The 16,955-nt window shown below is 41.7% G+C and overlaps 1 protein-coding gene across 3 annotated transcripts in view; it reads left to right on the top strand.

Moving 5' to 3' along the window:
• Window positions 1–16,955, top strand: part of ALDH18A1 (aldehyde dehydrogenase 18 family member A1) — a 37,760-nt gene that overhangs the window by 10,745 nt on the left and 10,060 nt on the right. For 2 of the 3 annotated variants that reach the window (XM_035025821.1, XM_035025829.1), the window contains 9 exons: window positions 2,344–2,493; window positions 2,582–2,686; window positions 6,308–6,466; window positions 6,879–6,969; window positions 10,357–10,481; window positions 11,324–11,468; window positions 12,095–12,168; window positions 13,245–13,338; window positions 15,799–16,019. In XM_035025821.1, coding sequence (XP_034881712.1) covers window positions 2,344–2,493; window positions 2,582–2,686; window positions 6,308–6,466; window positions 6,879–6,969; window positions 10,357–10,481; window positions 11,324–11,468; window positions 12,095–12,168; window positions 13,245–13,338; window positions 15,799–16,019 — 1,164 coding nt within the window. The remainder of the gene's footprint in view (window positions 1–2,343; window positions 2,494–2,581; window positions 2,687–6,307; window positions 6,467–6,878; window positions 6,970–10,356; window positions 10,482–11,323; window positions 11,469–12,094; window positions 12,169–13,244; window positions 13,339–15,798; window positions 16,020–16,955) is intronic. The other variant, XM_035025837.1, reaches the window with a different exon arrangement.

The raw sequence follows: 16,955 nt of genomic DNA, 5'->3' as shown, positions 1-16,955 counted from the left end.
TTCTTAGTGATAAGGCGCTGTATATGTCAGTGATTCTTAATCCTGGCTACACATTAAAATTGTCTGGAGGAGCGTAGAGATTCCTAGGCTTCACACTCAGTCTCTGGGATGGGGCTCAAGCACCTGGATTTTTAAAGTTCCCCAGGTGACTGGTATGTTGAGTTGAGCACCCAAGGTTGAGTACCCAGATGGATGTTTGTGAATATTGAGCTTTTTTTGTTCCTGTTTTGCTAGGCCTTTCCTTTTTTAATTAGGCCAGTAATATTGAAATAAATATGAGCTATCATTGCAAAGATTTTCCAAGTTCAGATATTTGAAAGGATTCAGCAGACTCCACAGAGAATACCCATATAAGACTTCCATTTAAAGGCAGAGGATACCAGGCAGCAAGAGAGAGAGTGCAAGCAGGCATTGGGCGTCTGAGAGACATGTATGCACAAGCACTCCAATGTTTTTATTTGCACAGGGACCACAGTCTGTCTCGAGACTGAATTACTAAGAGATCTGTGCAGGGAATCTTACCTTTGGAAGGGCTCAAAGCAGAAGTTTCCAGTGGGAATTTTATGCCCCACTGGCTATGCGAGCAAGCAAGGCTGACTGTAGACTATCAGTAAAGAAACTGACCTTTAGGGGTGACATGGGAGTTTTAGACTTTAAACATCATATTACAGATCCCACTACCTATCTTTGCCAAGAGCAGGTATCAGTAAACTTTTTTTTTTATGAAAGGCCAAATAGTAAATATTTTAGGCTTTGTAGGCCAGATGGTCTCTGTCTCAGCTACTTGTCTCTACCATTGTAGCACAAAAGTAACCATAGACAATATGTAAATGAATGGGCATAGCTGTGTTCAAGTAAAACTTTATTTACAAAACCAGGTGCCGGTGAGATTTGACTCTGCTGATATTTATAAAAGACAGAGACTTCATTGACATGCAACTGCCTCAGGGAATGACCTACTTTATTTCCCATTCTCCCTGGTGAGACCACCACTACTGCTTTCAAGCTTACTTCCTCCCTGGCCCACCAGCATGTCATACTCATTCCTTTCCTTGTCCCCCACCTGGAATTCACTCTTAGAGCCTCCTCTTCCTCAGAACCCCTTGGTTGCACAACTCCAGGGGCACCATTCACACCGTGTACTTAGCAGCAGTTGCAGATCCTCTCAGTCCTGGAAGCCCAGGCTGAGTCCCAGCTCTCTCCGAGGAGGCCTCAAGAGTAACTACACTCTGATTTGACTTTCCCATCTTTGGACCCCTCAGTCACTGTCATTTGGCAAGCTGAAAAAATTGGAGCAGTGTTATAACTGATGAGATCTTTTATGTTAAGGAGTTATTGAAATGTTTTAGGTTTTTGGATGTATGCAGATATATTCTGTCTTTTAGCAATTACTGCTGAAATATTTATAGATGAAATAATATGTCCGGGGACTGGGATTTGTATTAAAATAATGGCAGGGCTACTGTACAGGCAGTACTAGAGACTGGGAAATTGGCATGAGAGATAGTCGTTGAAGCTGGGTGTTGGGTACATGGCGATTTATAATACTATTCTTAGCACTGTGGTTAAGTATGAAATTTTCTTTTTTTTTCCGTGGTACATTTGTTTCTATTTTTTAAAGTAAGTTATTCATTCATTCATTCGTTCGTTCATTTTAAATAATCTCTATATCCAGCGTAGGGCTCGAACTCACAACCCGGGATCAGGAGTCGCATGCTCCTCTGAATGAGCCAGCTTCTGGGGCTCAAACATCAGGAGGAATGGACATATTAGGAATATGGACTCTATTTGCAGCTTGAATCTTTGATTCTTCCAATGTAGATCTGTCCAAAGTAGGGAACAAAGTGACCACAGCTGTATCTGGGCAGACAGAGCAGAACAGGGTCAGCATCTGTCCTTGGTCTAGCTAAAGTGACCCATAGGGATCAGTATAACTCAGAAAGAGCCTCAATCTTCCACATCATGCCTTAGAACCTGAGAAGCCATCTGCTAAGTTTACATTGCAGTTCTTAGCTCCAGACTTCTTTTTCTGGAACTGCTAGACCTTCTGCATTATAGACTCCCACAGATACCATCAAGTGCCGTGGATGTCAAAGCTGCCTGCACACCAGAATCCCCTTATTCAAAATTCTGACCTCTGTCTATTCTCTTTATCAGATTTGAGTAGCATGTAGGAATCTGTATTTTTACCAGACAACCTGGGTGATTCTTCCAGAGCCAGCCTAGTGCTGATCCATAAACCAGCATTTGGGATCCACTCAGTTATCTACCCTACCTGAGTCTCTTGTGAAGAGAGGAAAGAGCTGATACAGTGACTCATGCCTTTTCCCTCCTCAATGTCAGGTGTCAGTGCTCCAGAATCAAGGCCGAGAGATGATGCTGGTGACCAGTGGAGCCGTAGCCTTTGGCAAGCAGCGCTTGCGCCATGAGATCCTTCTGTCTCAGAGCGTCCGGCAGGCCCTGCACTCGGGGCAGAACCAGCTGAAAGAGATGGTGAGTGCTGCTTCCCCAGCCCCTGTAACTGGTCAGCAGGCCTCTTTCCCTCACTCCCAACCACACCATATCTATTTGTGTGTTACAGGCAATTCCAGTCTTAGAAGCACGAGCCTGCGCAGCCGCCGGACAGAGTGGACTGATGGCCTTGTATGAGGCCATGTTTACCCAGTACAGCATCTGTGCTGCCCAGGTGAGAGGCTCGCCATTGCAGAGAGGTGTGGGACCTGTGAAGGTGATTCCCGTGGAGCAGAGGTGTGATGAGCAAGGCTCTAGAGCTAGACTGCCTTAACTTCACCACTTGCTAGCTGGGAAATTTGGAGAAAGTCTTTAGGTCTAACCTTTTTGTGCCTCAGTCTCCTCATCTGAAAAAAGAAGATAATATCAGTGCCTACTTGAGAGGGTTTTTGGAAGAAGTCAGTGAGAAAATATAGGAAAAACATTTAATGTAGCGTTGTTTCCAGTAATTATTAGCACTTGGTATTGTGCTAGTAACTGTTATGGCTACTACTTTAAGTGTTTATCCTTCTCCTGAAGACAGGGAAGTTAGAGGTCTTTTTTTTTTTTAAGGTATTATTTATTTGACAGAGAAAGACACAGCGAGAGAGGGAACACAAGCAGGGGGAGTGGGGAGGGAGAAGCAGGCTCCCCGCAGAGCGGGGAACCCGATGCAAAGCTCGATCCCAGGACCCCAGGATCACGACCTGAGCCGAAGGCAGACGCTTAACAACTGAGCCACCCAGGCACCCCAGGAAAGTTAGATATCTTTATTTCATTGTCTTCTTTGACCTCAGGCAGCTTGCTTCTCTTTGTACCTGGTTGCCTTATATAATAAATTTCTACCAAGCATTGAAAAGAGAGGAGTGCTTATCATTGGTTTTCATTCATTCAGCAAATATTTATTGAGCACTTACGGTATACCAAGAAGTATGTTAGTCATTGGAGATGCTGTGATAAACAAATCAACCATGGTTCCAGGCCTTATGAAACTTGTACATTTTTAGTGGTTGCCCCTGAATGTTCTAGAACTTTCTTTCCACATTGTTTTTTACCTAAATTTCCAGAATTATTTTTTCAGTTGTATCTTTGATTATCAATACAACTACACACTAGAAACACGTAAATATCACAAGACAACTAAGTCATTTCACAAAATAGTTGAAAAAAATTGAATTCCCCAAGTTACTGTCTTCCAACTCGTTTGCTGTTCCTGATCCTACCATTTACACAGATGTTATTTTACATATTTGATGTTGTTATGTATACATCCTTTCAGATTTTGGTCTTTCATTTCCTACTGCTTTTTCTGTTTCTTCATAATTCTCACAGTGTTATCCACAGTGACGTTGTGGTATTGTTCCAAAGTGTCCTTGAGTAGGTGAACTGCAGCAGAAAGGCATGGACTTGTCCACCTGTTGTCTGTAGCTGGGGACCCCACTCAGATTTTTTTCTTCCTGTTAGCATAAATATAATAGAAATCTCAATTTCTGTCAGCCGCTATTATCAGCTCTCCTCTTCTCCACAATCCAATGGCAATTTCAGCCTTTAATTTTTTTAAAAGTATCTGGAGCCAGATGAGGAAACTTAGGTCTAGTAACTATACTTTTGTTTTGTTTTTTCCTGGGTATGATGTTTTTTGAGGGGTTTTTGTTTTTTGTTTTTTTTTTTGGTTGGTTGGTTTTAATGAAAGTAGCATTGAAAGTCGCTGCACATCAGCCATGGCTTCCATTAATATTGATGTGAAAGAGCTCTGTCCCCTCCAGTTTGCAACAGGCATCCATCCGTGGGTCCATCTCACACGTTTGCCTTCCCTAGGATCTTATCTGCAAGAAATCTTTGATCTTTGCCCTCTGTACCTTTTCCTGTGGTTCCTTTTTGTCTTTAGTAATCCTGTTTTAAAGATTATTATCAGGGGCACCTGGATGCTCAGCCGGTTGAGCATCCGACTCTTCATTTCAGTTCAGGTCATGATCTTGGGGTCATGGGATTGAGCCCTGCATCGGGCTCCACACTTAGCAGAATCTGCTTGGGAGTCTCTCTCCCCCCTCCCCCCCCCCCGCTTGTGTGCACGCACATGCTCTCTCTCTCTTTCTCTCTCTCCTCTAAAAATAAATTAATAAAATCTTTTTTTTAAAGATTTTATTTATTTATTTGACAGAGACACAGCAAAAGAGGGAACACAAGCAGGGGGTGTGGGAGAGGGAGAAGCAGGCTTCCCGCTGAGCAGGGAGCCCAATGCGGGGCTCAATCCCAGGATCCTGGGATCATGACCTGAGCCGAAGGCAGATGCTTAACGACTCAGCCACCCAGGTGCCCCAAATTAATAAAATCTTAAAAAAAATAAAGACGGTTCTCAGTGGCTTTTGGAAATCTCCACCAAGTTATTCGTCAGGTTAAAGACTTAAACGAGTAATGCAGCTTATTTTTTCTTCATAAAAATGAAATTGATTTGCATCCTAACAGACTGCACTTCTCCACTTCTCTCTTAGGGCTCTTATCTTCTACTCCTTCTTTGTTAAACTGTTTGAGCAACAGGTATTTTCACTGGACCTTAATATCTCCTGCTTGCCTGTCCTACACACACGTTTATTTTATCATTTGACCTTTCACCCCCCATGGCTAGAATCTATATGCTTGCCTTTGACCTGGTCCTATTTCCTACAGGACTGACTTTCCTGAAAAAGAGTTCGTGATCTAGCCTTACAAAAAATGTGCCCCATTCCACCTTCCCCAAACCATCAACAGTTTTATTCTCTATCTCAGCAGCTCATATAGGGCCTGACATTTCTGAAGTACTGAATAAATTTTTTCCCAATTTATGAGTAGATTATTTCCCTTAGTTGTGTTATCATGGTCTTCCTTACCTCCATTTTGTGTATCATTAAGGCTGCTGTTATCTTCTCTGTTACCATAACCAGACCCTCAGTGCTTAACTATGCCTACCTTCACTGTCTGGGTACCTTCTTTCTTGACCGTCTGCCTGCCGCCTTTCCTACTTCAGCCACATTGCAAGAACCTTTTTCCTTAAACATCAGAGAGATTTCATTGAAACATTTATTCATGAGCTTCAGGGCTTATTACCATTAGTTCCTTGCTATCCTCAGTTACCTTCTCCTGCTAACCATTGCCTAATACTCTGATTTAAACAAGGAAGTGGAGCTGTCTGCCCACCCCCACATCCAGCTCTCCCCTGGACCTTTGAGTAGCTGTGCTCATCGCCTCCCCTGAACTAAGTTATGTCTAGCCCTTCTTTCAGTTTCTGACTGAAGACTCGCCTTCATAAACCTCTCAGACCAATCCCACACACTCAGACAGTCTTTGCTGACCGGAGCCATGGGGACAGCACAGCCCTCTTCCGTTTTGTCTCCTACACTTCTTTGGGCAGGACAAACTTCTTTTGCTCACACACCTCATGTTTCAGTGCCTACTGTGGCTAGCCCCTGAATCCAATGCTAGGATACAGAGATATTTTAGAAATAATGGATGGCCATCACTTCCTCCAAAGTGTATCTCTCTAAAGTTCATACATTAATTTTCTTAATTCTGTAAATAGAAGAGATTTAGTAGCTCTTTGAGAATTAAAGTACTTTTACAAGAAGTCTTGAGCATCCTTAAATATTCCAAGTGATGCATTTTTTTCCCACCTCTAAATGAATTAGATAAGTATCCAGAGATGTGTGTTCCATTTCGATCTGTATGGGATCCAGAAACCTAGAGTTTAACTCCTCTCTTCTTAGCATCTTTTGTATGTTGTTGCTGTGATGTTCATAATTTCCCTCCCTTCTGCATTTTCAATCCATTTGATAACTTACAGATTTTGGTGACCAACTTGGATTTCCACGACGAGCAGAAGCGCCGGAACCTTAATGGGACACTTCATGAGCTCCTCCGAATGAACATCGTCCCCATTGTCAACACAAATGATGCTGTCGTGCCCCCAGCTGAGCCCAATAGTGATCTCCAGGGGGTAAATGTGGGTAAAGTATTCCTAAGGGTTGAGCATGCTGGAGACTAATGCTATGCTGCATGTACTAACACCGGAAGTTTGGCATAAACAAGATGGAGAAATTGGGACAGAAGCTGGCCTCACGGAGCAGTGGCTGCATAAGCTCCTCTGAAGTCAGGGGGGTCTCATTGAACAGGGTGAGGTGCTACAGTGATTTCAGGTGGTGCTGTGAGCATGGCTTGGCGTGGCAGTGGAGCGAAGGGTGCGTGTTTGGAAATGGGGTGGCCAGTAGGCACAGTGTTTTGCAGACAGAAGGGGCCTATAAAAGCTGTCATCCATGCACTCGGTCATTAATTTTGCCTGCCAGAACCTAGCAGAATGCTGTGAACACCTTGAACTGCCCAGTTCACTCACTTTTGACTTTTTACCTGCATTCCAGGTTATTAGTGTTAAAGATAATGATAGTCTGGCTGCGCGTCTGGCTGTGGAAATGAAAACTGACCTCCTGATTGTTCTTTCAGATGTAGAAGGTACAAAGTAATGCCCTTTCCTTTTATCTAACCTTTGTTTTAAATACTAAATGGGTGAGCACATGAATTCCCCTCTTTGTTTGAGTCCTTTTGGTTTTTTTTTTTTACTATGGACCATTATTTTCTGATCCATATGGTCTAACAAAGGGATTTTATGGCTCGAAAGAAGGTGAGGGAATCTGGGAGATACAGTTTGAATGCTAAAATGTTGTCATCTCCAGGCATTTCAGGTTTGTCTTCTTAGAACAGCCTCATACAGATACAATTCAAGTATCATACAGCTCACCTATTTAAGATTTATAATTCAGTTCATTGATTTTTAGTATATTCATACAGTTGCTCAACCCTGACAACAATTTTAGAACATTTTTATCACCCCAGTAGGAAACCCCATACCCATTAGCGATCACTCCTCACTTCCACTCTCCAGCCCCAGGCAACCTCTCGTCTACTTTCGGTCTCTATGGAGTTGCCTGTTCTGGACGTTCTTTCAAAGTGGAATCACACAATATGTGTGCTAAATGAAAGAAACCTCTTTCTTTCATTTAGCATCATGGTTTCAAGGTTCATTGGTGGACGTTACAGCATCTGTCAGTACTCCTTTTCTTTTTATTGCCAACTACTACTCCATTGTGCACACGTACCACATTGTGTTTACCCGTTCATCAGGGGATAGACTTATGCTGCTCTAACATTCATGTCCACATTTTTGTGCGAACATGTTTTTGTTTTACCGAGGTGTAGAATTGCTGGATCATTTGGTAATTCTATGTATGTTTAGCCTTTTGAAGAAGTGCCAGACTAGTTTCCAAAGCAGCTGCATCAGTTTACATCCCTGTCAGCTCTGTATGAGGGTTCTAGTTTCTCCACATCCTTGCCGACACTTACCTCTTATAATCTGCCTTTTCGCTGATAGCCATTCGAGTGAAGTGCTCTTTCATTGTGGTTTTGATCACATCCAGTTCTTAATGTAAATCATGAGACCGATGATACTAAAGTGGAGCCACACTGCAGAAGTCCAGGCTGTGTGGCCACCATGGTCCTATATGTTAATCTGTTCTTCCCTGCTTTTGCCTTCCTCAGAGGGGTCCCTCTTGGTTCACTCTTCTCACTCTCTTAAGCTGTTCCCATTTTACATTTTGACCCATAAGGAATATGGTAACTGTGTCTAAAATAGGCCAAACCTAACAGGATCCCAAAAGGCCCCCATTACATTCCCAGGCGATCAGAAAAACCTATTTTGTTCCCAGCCCACACCCAAGGCAGGCTCCTTTGGCAGGACTTGTTTTCCATTTACACACCCGTGGTGTAAGATTAAGAGCAGGGAGCTACCTAGTGGAGATAGGGGCAGATATAGATTGATAGAGCTGTCTTCTGCCCATGTGGGAAGTCTGATATATCATACATATGTATCAGTTTCTTTACCTGCAAGAAGTCTTGGTACCATGTTTATTCACTGTAAATTTGAAATCTCAGTACAGGAACAGCTAGGTTGGGATAAGAGTGAGCCACTCTAGAGAAGAATGCTTTTCAGTTAATCAGCAGATATTTATTAAATTTCTACTATGCACAAATACTGTGCTAGGTGCTTTATAAATGTCAATTTTTTGAATCCTTATAGCAATCTTGCAAAGTAGATAGGTTAGCTCTGCTATTCAGATGAAGAAATTAAAAATTAAGTTCATACCAGTTAAATGGTATGTCCAAAGTCACACAGTACTTAGCAGAAGCCGATTTTAAAACTAAAACTGTTTAGTTTAAAAATCTATACTCTTCCCTCTCTTCTAGGCTGCCTGGCAAGGTAAAGGACATGAGTTTGAAAGATCAATATATAAAGCCCAATTTGAACTAGACTCTAGTAAACATTTTTAATGCAGCCTCAAACACCAAAATTGGTCATCAATGTGATGGCATATATCAGTACTTTTCTTGTTATTGCCAAATAATATTCCACTCTGTAGATATACCGCATTTTAGTTGCCCATTCATCATTTGGTAGACATTTGAGCTATTATAACTAACCCTGCTATGAACATTCATGTACATAAAACAGGCTTGGGCTATTAACCCTGATTAGTTATCCACTGAATGTTGGTTTTTAGCACAATTTTAGAATTTGAAATATGCTCTTGATGGGTTTGAGAAGCTGCCATAAGGGAAAAAGAGGAGTAGGCAGAATATCAGAATGCTAGGCGCTCCTCAGTGTCTCTGGAGGTCTGGCTTAGAATTGTACAACCTTGCCCATGCTGTTTTTGTATGAAACCAAAACAGCCTCACAATCCAAGTTTGTGATCTCATAGCATAGTGCCTTCTGAGAAGACTCCAGCCCTGAATCCAGGAGCTGTGGAGTGCTGGGCTATGGTGGACAGAGGTTGTGAAAGGTGGTTTTTCACTCCCTGTAATTGCTGCCATGGTTAGCCCTGCTTCATTCTATACTGGACACCGTTTTCCTCACTCCTCTGATTCCTTTCTCCTAGAGAGGACGTTTATAGCAGGGTTGTGGATTTGGAATAATGAAGCAGAGAAGGCTGTATTTTCACACAGGAAAAGCAGTAACTTAAAAACATCACTGCCTAGATGTCCTTGAGCCAGTCCCCAACCCTGGGCAGTTCCTCTCTGTGTCCCACTAAGGCCTTAAAGTGATTCCATTTTCACAGACCCATGACTTTTCTTTCCAAGCCTCCAGCTTGCTCTTTTTACAAGTGAAATTGTGAAGATTTTTAATCATGGATTGTATGCATATAACATTTCATGTAATTCATATTTTATGTTATTCTATTCAGTTATAAAAGGGACATATGCTTTGTGGTGATAAATCCAGACTGAATACTGAGTCGTGTGCTCTTCTGCTGACTCAGCCTAACCTTCACATTGGCTTACCCATAATATGGAGAGTATAGTCAGTGGCTGTTTCAGAGGGTGCTGTGAGAGTTAATGAAAACCTGTCTCCCATTTCATCCCACTTGGAGATAATCACATTATAGTATACAGCTGCTGTGTGTTTTCTGCAGTGGCTACTCGTCCTTTTCAGTTACTCCCTTAATTCAGCATCATAAGTAGCAGTGGCAGAAGTGAGGACAGCTTCCCAGTAGACAATGGGCAGGGCTGGTAAGTTTTGTGCTAAGGATATGGTCATGCCATGATGCTGGCAAGCATTCATTCATTAAGCCAGGTTATAAAAGTATGTAAGGAGAGTCCTCCTGTTGCTGATTTTCAGCATGGGTAGACTGTACAGATCCCTTCTTCCCTTTTCTGGTTAGAGCTGGTAGAACACAGAATTCATTTCATCAGTCACGTACAGAGTGGTTGGCAGGTGCCCAGGGCGTCTGTATTAGGGGACACTCACTTCCATTACATCAACATTACTGACTCCTGTCTGCTTTTTAGGTCTTTTTGACAGTCCTCCAGGGTCAGATGATGCAAAGCTCATTGATATATTTTATCCTGGAGATCAGCAGTCTGTGACCTTTGGAACCAAGTCAAGAGTAGGAATGGGTGGCATGGAAGCCAAGGTAAGGGTTTGATGCTCTTACTGCCTATAACAGATATAAAACCAAACAGTATTTTACCCTTTTTACTTTGTGAGTGTTTGGGGACTAATGGTTATGATACTAAGCACATACGTACTTAAATGTGCACGTCTAAATATGGGTTTAATGCTTATTGTTTATCTATGTTTAGTCGTGTCTGTGTATTTTCTTACCAAGATTACATAATGCATTCATGCTGTAAACTTGTGAAGGGCAGGGTCTATATATTTTTAATAATTCATAAATCCTCTAATGTTATCAGCTCAAAAGTTTTTTTTTTAAGTAATCTCTACACCTAACGTGGGGCTTAAACTCACAACCCTGAGATCAAGAGTCGCACACTCCACTGACTGAGGCAGCCAGGTGCCCCAGCTCAAATATTTCTTATGAAATCTTTGAGAAATTCTTCCCTCTCATTATTCTAAGAAGTGATACCCTTAAGATACAGCATCATATGTGGCAATGGCAGAGACATACAAAAGAGATACGCAAGCAAAGGCTAAAAGAACTCAGGATCAGACTCTGGTCAGACCAAACACCAGACTGGACACTAAGTTGAGGCACAGTAAGTCCAATGTAGAAGTTATGAGTCCCAGTACTAGAGAGTCTTAGAACACTGAGCACAAAGGGCAGATTGGCTCATTGTTAGGCAGCACACGCTGAAGTTGGGCTGGAAAGAGGGCACGGGCTGAGTGTGTTTTCAGAGCTTCTGAGCTGTTGGAAACATTTGATTGCTCAATATTACATTGTATTCTCTGTTTTTGCAACTTTAAAGTGTGGATGACTAGACCCTGCAAAGGTCTGAATCTAACCTCTCCTATTAGGTGAAAGCGGCCCTCTGGGCTTTGCAAGGTGGCACTTCTGTGGTTATTGCCAACGGAACCCACCCAAAGGTGTCTGGGCATGTCATCACAGACATTGTGGAGGGAAAGAAAGTTGGCACCTTCTTTTCCGAAGTAAAGCCTGCAGGTAAGTAGTTCTTCATAGAGTCCCATGGTCTGTGGATGATAGGTAGCCACACCATGGCCTAGATGAGACTGAAGACTGAGCTCGTCTCTAGGAATAGAGATCACAAAATCAATGTGTTGATATCCTGAATTCTGGTATTGTTTCAAACACCCTTTGTAAAATTGGATTTTGCTTTGCTTCTGTAAAATTTAGCTAACCTGCCCAACTAGGCTTCCTGTTTTCTCTAAAACCACTAATTTAAAGAATATAAGCATCCATTTTCTTAAGAAACATTTGCTAGGCCCATGCTGGATGCCTAGAGATGCAAAGGTGCATAAGATATGATATGTACTCTCAATTGTTCACAAAAATAGAATTGCCATATAATTTACATTCTGAAACGCAAACACATTAGAGAATATAAGCCAAAGTGGAATTGAAAGAACTCTACAAGATGTAAATTATGTTGTCCACTTTAGAAATATAGACGTTTCTTATATTTATGCCTGAGTTAATGTAGTATATTCTTTTGCCATTTTATTGGTCCAAGTGATTCTCTGGGAAACAAGCATACCAAGATACTGAGCATTTGTTCTGTGCACATGCTGGGGTAGCTGTCCATGATCTGATTGCAAATATTCTTACAGGTCCTACTGTTGAGCAGCAGGGAGAAATGGCTCGATCAGGAGGAAGGATGTTGGCCACTTTGGAACCTGAGCAGGTAATAACCCTAGCTAATAGTTTTGTTGGTTTTCAGAGTGAGTCGTTCTGTAAGGTTTAGTGCACAGTCAAGCCTGTCTCCCCTTTCGTTCCTCATGGCCCCACAGAGTTATTCTAGTTACAGGTGTGGTTCAGATTTGTTCTGCCTTTGTTCTTTCTCCAAGTTTTATTTTCCCTTTTGTCTTTTGTAGCCTGAGGCCTAAGGTTGCTTTTCATCACTATGATGTTTTGATCAAAAACATCATGGAAATGATGAGACCAAGGAGGCTCCCTAATCCTGCCACATCCCGGGCATGGAAATGGAGAAAAACTGCTTGTCCTAACCCATCTGAATCACCTAACTTACCTATTAGATGCAAGCTCAGGAGCCTGCTCTCTAGTCAGGGTCCTGCCCACAGTGAATTGGCAGACACGATGAGTCTGGAAATGCAAGGCAGTCAGGTGGAAGCTGGGGATTGGCTTCTCAAGGCTTGTGTTGTTAAGGATGGATTTGAGAGTGTATTTAGGTTCTTCAAGGGAGCACTTTGGCCTGAGAAAGAAGAGAATTTAAAATAACTACAAGTAGAGAAAGGGAAGCAAAGGAAGAGCTTAGCTGGTCTCTTAAACCACTTCCTTCTGCTCCTTCAGTAATCACACTCATTTGCCACACTTCTTAATCTAGGTGGGTAAGGATTGGGGTCTCTTCAAGCATCCAGGACTGGGTTTTCTCTCTTTAGCGGAATTCGTTAAATAAACAATTGTGTAAAAGAAAACTTACCTGGGAAATAACTATACAGCCAGTGATTTGAGTATGCGGAGATGGATATATCATGCTGATTCAAAATGCTGGCCCCTTTCTTGGGAACAGATTGTATCTGTCATTCATCAGGAAGATTAGTAGTGAGAGAGGAAGGGAAAAATGAGGAGAGCCGAGGTGGAGAATGAATGATAGGAGGTAAGGAGATTTCAGTCAATGGTGACCTTGAATTTAGGAGCAAGGCCTGGCTCATTCAGAGGAGTAGGTTTAAAAATATGCTGTGCGTTCTTCTTGGATTAATGTGTTTGCTTGTTTGTTTAATGTTTTACCTTTCTTCCTAGAGAGCAGAGATTATCCATCATCTGGCTGATCTGTTGACGGACCAACGTGATGAGATCCTGTTAGCCAACAAAAAAGACTTGGAGGAGGCAGAGGGTAAAGACCAAGTGATTCGGGGTCAATGTTATGGAGGATTTCGTTTTGGTTTTTGTTCTTTGTTTTACTAATAATTCGTATAGTTTGCCGAAAGACAAGATTGTTATAGAAGAAATTATACATCATACATCATTTTTGTTAAGAGTTGCTTGCTAGCATTCATTGGGCTTTTTCAGTTTATACGTACCATCTCCAGCTCCTTTCCCAGATACCCTCCAAAGGGCTTTTTCTGTACCTAAGGTCATGAGCCATGTATTCTGTGGCAGTTTCAGGACAAAAAAGCAAGACTGAGGACCGCTTCACTTTAGACATTCCACTAATAGCAGCTAACACTTACTGAGGCCTTTCCATGTTGCCAGGCATTGTGCTAAAGGCTTTACAGACAGGATATCATTTTATCTTTATAGCATGGGACCTTTGAGTTAGTTACTATTTATTATCCCTATTTTATAGAGGAGGAAACTGAAGCACAAACAAGTTGTCATATGCCTAAAACCATATGGCCAGTGACAGAGCCAGGATTCAAACCCATATGGACTGTGCATATAAAATTATTGTGGAAGTAGTTTGTGGGGCCTGTGATGAAAGATAGCATATCTCGTAGTTAATTAATCAGTGCATAGGCTGCCCAGAGTTAGCAACAGATGCCATCCACAAATGCCCTAAGGTGCAGATGGTAGAGTGAGTGATATGGCCGAACTCACATTGCAGATAGCTAAATATGTAGAGAGTCAAGTCAGCCCTCAGTCTTTCTCTCCTTCCTAATTCTCTGTATCTCCACCCTAAAAATTGGGGGATGATTTTATGGGGTTTTGAATTTCCTCTTCTCTTAAATAAATGTGCCTTAAATTAAACATCCAGATTAGTGGTGTTCCCTTCAAAGAAACCTTGCAAGGTTCATCAACATTACTTTGATTTCTTAAAATATTTTGTAGCTATTGCTTTGGAACTTCCTTCAGAGTATACATCTGGTCTTCCGAATTTTTGCCGTATTGGAAAGTCATAAAATAGATTTTCAGAAATGGAAGAAATCTTTGATGATAATCTTACCCAGTTGTTTAAAAGTAAAAGAATTAAGATCCACTAAGGTTAAAGCTTTTGCTAAAGGTCAGACAGCTAGTTGTTGGCAGACCTCTGACTTTTGATCCCAGTTATGTCTCTCTGGAAATTCATAAGGACACACAGTGGCTTAAGAACAAAGTCCTGGGTATACATGAGCATGGTGGTCCCCTTTGACTAGGTAAGTCCATTTCAGGAAATGTATCCTAAGAAACTATTTCAAGAAGAGAAGACTGCTCTGTATGCAAAGATTCTTGGAGTAGGGTTATTTATCACCCTGAAGACTGCAAACCTCAGTGTTTAATACATAGGTTTGGTTAAGTGCATTAAGCTATGTTAGCTCAGTGGAGTATTTAGCAGTAATTACAACAGTTTGGGCAACATGGAAAACATACATGCATTGTGAGATGGAAAATTGGAATGCAACATTTAATACACTGTGTTTAAGACTTGTTAACACATAGGGAAAAGTGAAGAAAATGGATTGATGTAATTGGTAAAATGATGATACAACTTTTTTTCTTAACATAATATTGGTTCCTTCCCTCCTAAGTAGAAAACTTTTTATTATTTTACTTTGGTGGATGTGACTATAAAAAAGAAAGGGAAGGAAAAAAAAGGGGGGAAATTTTTTATCATCTCATCTCAACATTAACGATAGTAATGATTTGTGGTATGTGTTTCCAGGTGATTTTCCTGGTGTGTATGCATGTGTATTAGGAATATGTGTGTGTGTGTGTGTAGAGAGAATCACACCATGCGAATGGTTGTATTTAAATTTAAAGAATATGCCATATGTGAAATTATAATAATTCTATTTAAGTTTTTATTTCAAAAGAAAACATCTTTATTGCTTCTGATTATAAAAATAAGTCAGTCATTACAAAAAATTAAAATAGTGCAGAAAGATAGAGATCATCAGCAGATATCTCCGTGTGCACATGCATATATGCAAAATTTGATAAACAGGATCTTACCATGCATGTTTTTTTGTAGTTTTGCCCTTTTCACAAACTATATCCTGGACAGCTTTCCATATCAGTACGTATAGATCTATTATTTGTAATAACTGCATTGTAGCTCATTGTCTAAATTTTTAAGTTGAATTTGATTCTATTGTAAAAATGCTGTGACAAGTATCCTCATTACGTGCAAGTTTGCTTGTGCACATGACAGATTTCGGGAACTGAAATTGCCGGCACAATGGGTATTGGTGTATGTGCCTTTACATGATGAGCTACCCTACCAAAAGCCCCCTAGAGAAGCTGTATAAGTGGCATGTCGTCTTCTCGAGACCCCCTAAGTTCATGTCTGTTCCTAACACAGTGCCGCGTGTTTAGTAAAGCAGCTGCAGCCTGCCCAGAGCTGCTCCTTTATCTTGTGTTCTTCACACCTCTTCAGGGAGACTCGCAGCCCCTCTGCTGAAACGCCTGAGCCTCTCCACATCCAAATTGAACAGCCTGGCTATCGGTCTGCGACAGATTGCAGCCTCCTCACAGGATAGCGTGGGGCGTGTTTTGCGCCGAACCCGAATTGCCAAAAACTTGGAACTAGAACAAGTGACTGTCCCGATTGGAGTCCTGCTGGTCATCTTTGAGTCCCGTCCTGACTGTCTGCCCCAGGTATGTGCCTGCCATTGGGGTAGGAGAAGAGTATGTTTTCAGGATTCGACATAAGTCTCCCAAAGAAAGTTTCCTTTTTTCTCTTTTTTTGGTGAGAAAGTCTTACCTTTTTTCCTCCCCCAAAGATAATCTTTGAGACTTTTCAGGTTGTTCTTAAAGTCATTTATGTTACTGATTCTTCCAGTGATTCCAAAGTAGGTATTCATATGTACATTTTACAGTTGAAGAAACTGAAGCTTATAGAAGTTACTATTCCTATCACTTGTAAAGAGTGGAGCTGGGACTGGAGCCCAGATGAAACTTACATAGCACAATGCAGGAGCACTTTTCCATGTCTTAGCTCACTGGGGCACTTTGTTCTCTGACCACTTCTAACTTCCTGCAAGGTAATTCATCTAGTAGCCGGTTTTGCCCATGTGAAAAAGGCCCTTTATCGTTAGTGTCACAGGTGGTCTCCTGTAGGTAAATCAGGAAAAAGAACTTTCAGTAGTTCATGGGAACTAGAATGCAGCCCTCTTTAAGGAATTTGACCTATCACGGTCTGATATTGAGAAACCATGTGTTAAAAGATTTTTCGAAGCAGCCATGCCTTGATTTACAAGGTGGCATTAGAGGGTTGCCCCGTTGGTTACCCCCTCTTCCAGAAATCTGGGACCGTTTTCCCACCATACTGACCAGCAGGATGATACAGCTCTTTCTTTGCACTAGCCTCAGAGTCTCCAAAGTTCTACTTAAAAACAACAGACAAAAAACCAGCACCTCTTTACTGTAGGGCACAGGGTGAGCATGGGAGTCTGACATGCTTTCTGGTGAGTACTCCCTGACGTAACCTAAAACCAGCTTGTTCATCAAGGACTCCATACCATCGGGGTCTGTCCTCAAGCCCTGCCTGGTGCTGGCACACTGCCCCCATTGCCCACACTCCTGTTTGCAGAG

This window comes from Mirounga leonina, unplaced genomic scaffold (assembly GCF_011800145.1).
Source record: "Mirounga leonina isolate KUSES-001 unplaced genomic scaffold, KU_Mleo_1.0 Mir_114, whole genome shotgun sequence".
In the NCBI taxonomy this organism is placed as follows: Eukaryota; Metazoa; Chordata; class Mammalia; order Carnivora; family Phocidae; genus Mirounga; species Mirounga leonina.
Note: the sequence above shows the minus strand (reverse complement) of the source record. Positions and strands in the feature narration are given on the sequence as shown.